Below are 10,000 nucleotides of genomic sequence, written 5' to 3' on the forward strand. Positions count from 1 at the left end.
GTGTGTGTGTGTGTGTGTGTGTGTGTGTGTGTGTGTGTGTTTGCGTGTGCGTGTGTGTGTGTGCGTGTGTGTGTGTGTGTGTGTGTGTGTGTACAGATGGACAGTGCCTGGACCTTGAGACGGTACAGAAAGGGAAGTGGAGGCGAGGGGTGGGGTGGGGGTGAGGTAGAGTGTGTGTGTGTGGGGTGGGGGGTGGTAGTCGAGGCCACAGCGATCGGGCAATCCTGCCGAGGCCTTGAAAATTGAAAATATAGCAGACTGTCCTGCAAACACCATTCCCCCCATTGTCGTCGTCGTCCCCCCCCCCCCCGCTCCTCTGGGTACCATTAACCAGCGTCCTTGTGGTCCATACTGAACGACACTCCAGCACACGTAATCTATTGTGATAAAAGAAATAACACGCTGTATTGATACGTGCATATAACTATATTGAAAATACTTTGAAAAACCGTTGAAGGAAGACATTATTATTATTATTATCTATCCAATCCCTGGTTGGAGCCCATGTCTTTCTGGTGTAACTTGAGACGTCCCGGTGACCTTTGACCCCAGAGCAGCTTTCTGGTTGTCGTAATGAGACCGTTGCTACGGTTTCCAGCGGGGCCGTGGTGCGCTAAAACACACACACGCATTCTCCCGCTAATTCCAAGCAATTTGGATAAAAGCATTCCCACCGCCGAGTGTCACACAGGAACACATCTGGTGCAGGAATCACTACACGTTAAGGTCTACGTTCGGAGAGCCGGCTCACCTGCGCTCAAAGTGACCTCACTTCCTGTCTCGGGTTTCCAGGTCGCCGACTCTCCCGAGGTTCGCTCCACCTGCCAGACAGGGAGAAAGAAAGGATGAATGGGAAGGGCGTAACAGAAACAGAGAGGGAGAAGACATCAACAGAGAGAGAGAGAGAGAAGAAAGAAAAGAATAGTCTTCGTCTGGCTGTCTGGGTTTTCAGGTCATCTCTCTCGAGGTCCGCTCACCTGTCACACAGAAAGAAATAAAGACGAAAAGAACGAAAGAAATAAGCCCACAGGGGAAGAAAGAGGAAGTTCAAACAGGAAACAGGATTCGATTTTGCACCGATTTTCCGCCGATGTTCTCCGTTAATCAAGAGCAACGTTGTTTCTATGAAGCGTTACCAGTATTAAAATGAAATATAATATTTAAACGGCACTTAAACGCACCAATAAAACCTCAGGGACAGCACCCCCTCTGGCCCGACACCGGTTAATGCAAAATATTCTTCTGATTGGCTTAAATGGGGATGATGTCGCTCGCTAAGCAAACTGCAGAAAGTGAGCTCATCTGGCACTGGTAATGTGTTTACGGCTGTCCCTTGGGCTAGGTTTAAGTGTTTGGTAATGCTTCACATCGGCCCAATGAAAACTAGGACATGGTCAACATTATGGATGTTAGAGAAAACGCTGTGTCTGACCTACTGGCGGTACCATATGCTGCCGTCGAATGCAGAAATACCCATCTACGGAACAAAGAGGGGAGGCGGGCGAGAGAGAGAGAGAGAGGGCCAGTGACATGGAGTACAGAGAGTGTGAGAGAGAGATAGAGAGAGCATACCAGCGCAGAGAACGAGAGCTTAGAGCTTAAAAGAGGAACCAGAGAAGGAGTGTGTCCTCATTAATGTTTCTTCCTTCGATAAGACGACCCCGGCTCCTCAGCTTGTATCTCTGAATCCCTGCTATCAAAGCCTAGCAACATGCCTTATCTCCACAAGCACATCTAACAGGAAGATCTCCACATGAAAGGGAAAGCTTTCAGTCGCCAGCTAGGCCCCCTCGCAGACAGCAACAGCCATGTACTCAGGGATGTTGGAGAGGGTGTAGGCTGTTGGATGTTAGGGTGTAGGGCTAAATGTAAGGGCCCGGGAGTTGGATTAGATGGTATGATTGTCGATGTTAGGGTGTAGGGCTCAATGTTAGGGAAGAGGGGTTGGTTTGATGGAATGATTTTAGCCGTTAGGGTGTAGGGCTCAATGTTAGGGTAGAGGGAATGGATTAGATGTTATGATTTTATATGTTAGGGTGTAGGGCTCAATGTTAGGGTTCGGTTGGACTTGAGATATGATGTTGGATTTTAAGGGTGTTGGTGATTGTACTGTAGCATCATGAAGGGTTTGGTGTTAAGGGTTCGGGGGAGTTAATATCAAATGATGACTGATCCGGAGACAGTGAATAACCATAGAGCTATTTTGCATATTAGTGTCGTGAAAGTGAAAGCTTGGTCCAGCACTTTGTAATGACGCTGACTTCCTTAGTTGAGCGACTGGGTGGTTTCTTCATGAGTAAATCATCATGAGTGTCCAGGATTTATAGGCTGCTCTCCAAGTCATTATGACCACTCACACTGCTTTACATTTACCACCTCTCATTATCTTCATAACACACACACACTCACTACAGCAGACAAAGGCAGTAAAGCACAAATTCACTTGCCATGAGTAGCTAAGGTTTAAAGTCATTGCTCGAGGGCACCTCGGTAATGTCTGACAGGAGGAGCAGGATAGTGTCGTGGCTGAAGTAGTCGACTCCCAGCCAAAAGGCATCAGGTTATATTCCCAATCGATTCCCAAGTTGCCTGCTTAATGCCTAAACAGTGGTTAGTAGTTAATAGAGCTGGACATACTGGACAGTGGACACACTACGCTAACTCAACAGACTAACTAGGTCCATACAGGCTAGCTACGCCTGAGCTGGTAACCATTGGAGATCAGATGTGTTCGTCAGTGCCATGTAAGATATCGGCGATAGGTTCAGGTTACAAATCAGGCTTAATGTCTGATTGGATAAAAAACGTTTTAAAGTTGTCCTTAATTAATTTCCAGGTGTGAGATAAGAGATGTTGTCTGGGTGGAGGACAGGTTAATTGCGGTTGTGAATCATTTTGGCTTCAGAGCCGACCTGCAAATCACTACGGCTTAGGAATTAAACCCCCAACCCCCCCCCGCCCCCCCCCCAACCACTCATTGATCGCGGGCCGGCGCCGTGCCCGTCAGCAGGGGGGCCTATAAAAAAAGGCGTGGAGCGATCGATCAGCAGAGAGTAAAAAGACGCTGGTCTGTAATGGCTTTGTCACCGCCTCCGCCCGCCTCCCGGAACCCAATCCAATACCCAGCGCCCGGGGCTGTTTGGGTCAGGGACGCCCAGAATAACTTCCCCTGGATCTCCAGTCACAACAAAGCCTCAGAGACATTCATCGAATCCAACCCCCCCCCCCCCCCCCCCCCCCCCCCGCTTCCAAATACAACTTTTAATCGAGTTTATCCCCCGTTAATGCCCCCACCCTCAAATAATAGCAGAAAGGGAAAGCCAGGAAATGCTTCGGTGAAATGGAAATCAATGCTCCATTTACATCTCTTTCTGTCTCACCCCCCCCACCCCCCCCTGTTGTGTGGAGGCACCTGACTCTTCTCCCGCCTGTCAGTCTGCAGGTTCCTGGAGTCTCCTTGGGGTCCCCCGAGGCGACACTGAGAGACTCGCTAGCGGAGGTCTTTGAGGTTCAATCTCCCGGTGGAGGTGTGGGGGGGCGGGGGGGGGGGGGGGGGGGGGGGTGCAGTTGGAAATATGGGCAACAACGACCGGCAGAAACAACGGCAACAAGATGCAGAAGAAGAAACGTGTTTCCGAAAAACAATCAACAACAACAACACGTCCTAGTTCCACTGTCGTCTGGGCTCTATAAATAACCGCCTTCACCTCACACTGCCTCTCCTCGGGCCTCCCGGAGCGACGAGGGTACCAGCCCCTTTGTTTCCCGCTCTTTTCTTCTACCTGCCTTTGTTTTATTGTCTCTGAACCCCCCCCCCCCCCCCCCTCGTCGTTGTCGTCGTCGTCTCGACGCTCTCTCACTCTTTTGTTCTGGATGTCTCTTTTCCTCAGCTTGCAGAGCACAGAATTAGCCTTCCTCTGTCTGTTTCTCTGTCTGTCTGCCTGTCTCCCTATATCCTCCTCTTTGTGGTATGGTATCTCTCTCTCCGTCTTTCTGTCTATCCCGTTGATCACCCCTGTTGGTATTTCCCAACCTCTTTCTCTCTCCCACCTTTTCTTGACGATTCTCTCTCTCTCTCTCTCTCTCTCTCTCTCTCTCTCTCTCTCTCTCTCTCCCTCTCTACCCCCTCCTCCTTGGCCATGGGCTAAAGCTGATAAAAGCTGCGGGCGACAGCGGGCGACGCAACATCTTGTAACCACTCCGGCTCTCCACTGATGTTTCTTTAGACGTCGTGAGCCGTCCTGCACGGTCCCCGGCGACAGTTTAGAACAAGAAGAAGAGAGAGGGAAAAAGAGAGAGAGACGACGAGGGAGACTTCAAAAGAGGCTGTGACTGAGCTTGTTTCCACCTAGCTTGGAGACTTTTCTCTTCCTTTTCTCTTCTTCGAGTCAGTAAACAAGACATCCGTCCTACTTTGCATTCAAAAAACAAAAAACAAAAATAAAGAAACAGCTAAACTATTCGATGTCAAAGTGGCTGCCTGGCTTTGAAAAGTGTTCTTTTTATTCTCAGAACAGGCAAACAAGACATCCTACTCCCAACAAGTTTAAATAAAGACAACAACCTCATCAAATGTGCTTCAAACACCAGCCATTGGCAGAGAGGAAACAAATAGTGGCAATCTGGCAAAGGGGCGGCTAGCTGTTGTTGCTAGCTTGAACTACTGTTATTTTAAACAAGATATCTGCCCTTTACATTTGCCAAATAAAAAATAAGAAAATACAGAAGAAGGTATAATCTTTCAATACAACCTTTGTCAAATATGCCTCAAAGACCATTTGAAGGGCTGTTTTCTGAATAAAAGGCCTTTTTCCTCTCCTAGGGTTATTAAGTTGTGAAGACCTGATATTAATAACCCATTCATCACGTCTCGATGCGTGTGTCTGGCAGGGCAGTTAGCAGGCTGTTAGAGATATGATTGTGATGCGCATGGAGATTCATAATGGCCAACAAAGATATTCATGTTAATGTCTTCAGAGACACCGGCTTTCATGACAACAGTCGTGAATCTCACTGCCTGCTGTTCACTCGCTCGCTCTCCGTCACCCTTTTTGCTCTGCCACTCGCTACTGTGTTTTTCGCTTTCTCTCTCTGTTGCTCCCTCGTTTTCTCTCTCTCTGTCACCCTTTTTCTCTGTTGTTCATTCCCCACCATTCACACTCTCTCTCTCTGTTGCACTCTCTCTCCCTCTTGCACACACCATGTTGCCTCCTCTCTCTCTACTCTCTCTCCCGCCTTAGTTTGAATGGCCAATTCTATTCATCAGAGTCTAATTACGCTCTCTCTTCTCTCCCCCCTCTCTTTCCCTTTCTTCCAGACTCTATTTGTCATGCATTGCCTAGTGTACCCCCTCCCTCCCTCCCTCCCTCCCTCCCTCCCTCCCTCCCTCCCTCCCTTACTCTCCATTGCCCCCTCCCCTCCAATTCGGTCGCCCCCGTTTCCTCTCTCTCCCTTGATTGATTCTCACCTTTCCCATTCTTCCCCCATCACCTCATTAACAGATAAACCCCTCCCCCATCCCCCCCCCCACACACACACACACACGTATACACACGTACACACACACACACACACACACACACACACACACACACACACACACACACACACACACACACACAGGGAGACGGGGAGGGGCGTGGGGAGGGTCTGTTGCCGTGGCCTCTGGAACGTTGTGTGATTAGAGGAGAACATAATAGACAGGGCTCTCTATGGACTGCCAGGTTAGACACACACACACCGGGACGGGTGGAGGACCGCACCCATCCATCCGTCCATCCAGCCACCCATCCATATCAATCACCCCTTCAACTGCAATCAACTATCATTCCATCCATCCATTCATCTTCCATCCAACCACTATCATCCATCCATCCGTTCACAAATGGGTTCCATTTGTTGAACCAACCAATTGGAAAATCGAGCTCAGAGGTTAGAGGATATGTCTGGGGCATTGTGTGTGTGTGTGTGTGTGTGTGTGTGTGTGTGTGTGTGTGTGTGTGTGTGTGTGTGTGTGTGTGTGTGTGTGTGTGTGTGTGTGTGTGTGTGTGTGTGTGTGTGTGTGTGTGTGTGTGTGTGTGTGGTTGTGTGGTTGTGTGTGTGTGTGTGGGTGTGTGTGAGTGTGTGTGTGTGTGTGTGTGTGTGTGTGTGTGTGTGTGTGTGTGTGTGTGTGTGTGTGTGTGTGTGTGTGTGTGTGTATGATATTATCAGCGGATGGCACAATTTATAACATTTGAGTCACATCTTCATCCATATATTTCTTCATCTTTTTTACAGGGCTTGTGTGCACACACACCCACACAATCTCACACACACACACACATACATACACATACAGGCACGTGCATAGACACCAACTGCGGAGCCATGGGCTGTGGCCTGCGTAAGCTGAAGCCGGTGTCGGAGGAGAGCAGTCCGGGGAAGATCTACTCCACCCTGAAGAGACCCCAGGTGGAGACCAAGGTGGGCGTGGCCTACACCTACCGTTACCTGGACTTCCTGATCGGCAAGGATGGTGAGGAACCTGCATACAAACTACGTCTTGGAGAGTGTGTGTGTGTGTGTGTGTGTTTGGCCGTGCTTCAGTGCTGTTTGGTTGAGAAATATTGTCACTCATGCTCATGCTTTCAGGCCAACTCTTTGTCTCTCTTTATCGCTTTGTTAAATCCTCGCTCTCTTCCTCCCTATTGTTCTCTCCCTCTGTCGTTTTCTCTCCCTCTCTCTATCTCAGTTTGTGGTGTTGTTTGCCTCTTGGTAGCTTTGCGTAATCACGCTGTGTTAGATTTTCAGCAACTGAAATATTTTGTAAAGGAAATCAAAAGAGAACAACGATCAAGGAATAAAGTGAATAAAGACGCAGAATTAATTGTATATTGACATTTGTTTTGCCAATATGGCTAAACATTTGATTTCCGTTTTTCGCGCTCTTTTGCGACACCTTCGGCGATAAGCGGTCATTTATACCGTAACATTCCTCATACTGCATATCCAAGGGCATTCACCAGTGGGCCATAGGCTTAATCACCTATCATCCTCTCATTCGCACAAGATTGTGACTTAGCAGACACTTTCTTCCAGAAACATCTTCGACATTGACACTTAAAAATCCATATCCTCCACATTTCTTCAGTTCCTGCTAAATCCAATAAACCCTGAAAAGCAGTTACACTAGCATTTAGCCCAGCAGGCTAACACGTCGTGCCAACCAGCCATCTGTTGGGTGTAAATTAACCTCCTACTAATGATCTGCGAAACAAAACAGGGGCCAGAGACAGCGCTATCCTCGTTCCGTCTCTCCCTCCGCCTCTCTGGAGGCCGTGTGTTTGTTTCAGCCACTGCGCGGGCGGCTTTGGAGCCGGGCACTCGTGTCTGAAATCCCCCTCACTAGGTCTGTAGTGCTAAACGCTAGGCCACTTGTATGGCAAGACCATTTTCTTTCCCCGTTATAGAACACACAGACAAGTGTACAGCCGCATATACACATACAAAAACTTACACACACACACACACACACACACACACACACACACACACACACACACACACACACACACACACACACACACACACACACACACACACACACACACACACACACACACACACACACAGGAAGAACCCCCCAACCTTCATCTCATAAACACCTCAGACTGGAGAGGGGAGGGGGCGGAAAGGGTCCTGCAGGATCTTTATGTGTGTGTGTGTGTGTGTGTGTGTGTGTGTGTGTGTGTGTGTGTGTGTGTGTGTGTGTGTGTGTGTGTGTGTGTGTGTGTGTGTGTGTGTGTGTGTGTGTGTGTGTGTGTGTGTGTGTGTGTGTGTGTCTGTTTGTTTGTGTGTGTTTGTGTGGAAACATTTGGTGTGTGTGTGTGTGTGTGTGTGTGGGTGAGTGTGTGGGTGTTTGTGTGTGAACACATGTGGTTTTTGTGTGTGTGTGTGTGTGTGTGTGTGTGTGTGTGTGTGTTAGTGTGTGAAAACATGTGGTCTGTGTGAGTGTGTGCATGTGAGGAAACCAGCAGCTAAATATAGCGATCACAGCTCTGTTATCTTGGTGACAGTTATAGTGGATGGGACGAAGATTGTGTGTGTTTGTGTGTATGTGTGTGTGTCCAGGAGGTGTACTGAGTTGTGGCATGCCTCTGACAGTGTATAAGTCTCCATTAGTTTGTCAGGCTGATAGACGGATGACTATAGCAATTGGAGGGGGAGGGGGGGCAGACAGACAGGCCCCTGATGGAGGCCACACCCCTTCTGATCCGCTAAGACAGAGTGGGGTGGGTGGCAGGACAGGGAGAGGGGAGAAGGAGGATAGGTTGAGGAAGATATGTGTGTGTTGGTTTGTGTGTGTTTGGGGGGGAGGTAAAGAGCTTTTAGTCTCCCCTAATGTGGATGGGTCTGTTGTTATTTGGCTGGCGGCCATGTTTTCCTAGTCTTGCTTTTGTTTCCTCAGAGTATTCAGAGAGGAGGTCGGGCAGAGTACTTACAGTAACCGCCTGCTCTCCCCTCATCTCACTCTCTCCCACTCTCTCTCTCTCTCTCTCTCTCTCTCTCTCTCTCTCTCTCTCTCTCTCTCTCTCTCTCTGTCTCTCTCTCTGTCTCTCTCTCTCTCTCTCTCTCTCTCTCTCACACTCTCTCTCTCTCTCTCTCTCTCTCTCTCTCTCTCTCTGTCTATCAATGTGGATCTATCGCTCTCTCTGTCAGTCTGTCACTACCGCTCCCACACACTCTCCCCTCTGTCGCCTCCTTCTCCCTCTGTCCTGCTCTTTTGTTGCTGTTGTGTCACTCTATCAATCTGTGTGTAGATCACTTAGTATCTGCTTTCTTTTTCTCTCTCACTCTCTTACTCTCTCCCCTCTCTCTTTTACTCTCTCCCCTCTCTCTCTTACTCTCTCCCCTCTCTCTTTTACTCTCTCCCCTCTCTCTTTTACTCTCTCCCCTCTCTCTCTTTCAGATACTCTCTCTCTGATGCTCTCTCTCTCCCAGTCTGTCTATCCCATTCTTTTTCTATTTTGCTCCCTCTCTCTTACTCTCTCCCCTCTCTCCCTTTCGGAGTCTCTCCCCTTCCCTCCTCTCTCTCTCTCTCACCACCGCACTCTCTCTTTCATAGTCTCTCTATCACCTCTCTCTCTCTCTCTCACAGTCCCGTAGGAGCGAATTAAAAAAGTCTGAGAGATTACAGTTGGGAGAGCCCCTCGGCCGACTGCTGTTCGCTGCATCAGCAAATAATTCTGGGTTCGAGAGGACGTCTGTGTGCGTGTGTGTGTGTGTGTGTGTGTGTGCGTGAGTCCTCATGATTGTAATTACTCTGTAAGTGACCGCCATGACTCACCCGTCACATGGATCCCCCCCTCGGAGCCACCTGTGAGTGGGGGGGTGGGAGGGAGATTGATGACCACGGTTATATACGGCCTGTTATAAATGTAGGAGAAAAATGGCAGCACCCGCTCATAACACTCCCCCAAAATACGTGGGGCCCAAATGAGACACCGGATAGAATCATTTGTCATTTGTGTCTAAGTGGGTATGAAGGTCTTTATATAGTGTCTGGCTCAAGGCCAGCTCAGCAGAGATGGCACCAGCGACCCTTAAACGGATCCTGGGCTGCACTCTACCTATGACCCGATGTCTAGCATCCCGCTCTCTGGTGAAGGGGAAACCCAAACCAAACCTGAGAAAAACCCTGATGAAACAGTGTCACCCAAGAGTTGTCACCCCGTGGTTACCTGGTGTTCAGCAACTTCCCAACCGAGCTCCATTAGCGGTGTGTGCGGTACACATCACTAAGCATGGGCCAACCACAACCTCAGCCCATGAGTCCATTAAGGTTATGTAGAAAGCACCATTTCCAACGAAGATCATTCAATGGCACTAGAGGACCGGGTGGTTGCTGGGTTGCGGTCGTGGGTTGGTAGTTTACGAGAAAGAGGCAGTTACCGTGGCGATTAGTCACACGCAGGGTATGATAAACACAGGGACAATAACAGTAGTACGGCCTCAAGGGGAG

The 10,000-nt window shown here is 49.1% G+C and overlaps 1 protein-coding gene across 1 annotated transcript in view; it reads left to right on the plus strand.

Annotated features, from left to right (window-relative positions):
- The window catches only part of LOC130392555 (raftlin-like), a 93,453-nt gene that overhangs the window by 8,213 nt on the left and 75,240 nt on the right, over positions 1-10,000 (plus strand). Inside the window, exon 3 of the mRNA XM_056603107.1 lies at positions 6,277-6,514. Coding sequence (XP_056459082.1) covers positions 6,367-6,514 — 148 coding nt within the window. The 5' untranslated portion in view covers positions 6,277-6,366. The remainder of the gene's footprint in view (positions 1-6,276; positions 6,515-10,000) is intronic.

Source organism: Gadus chalcogrammus, chromosome 11 (assembly GCF_026213295.1).
Source record: "Gadus chalcogrammus isolate NIFS_2021 chromosome 11, NIFS_Gcha_1.0, whole genome shotgun sequence".
NCBI lineage: Eukaryota > Metazoa > Chordata > Actinopteri > Gadiformes > Gadidae > Gadus > Gadus chalcogrammus.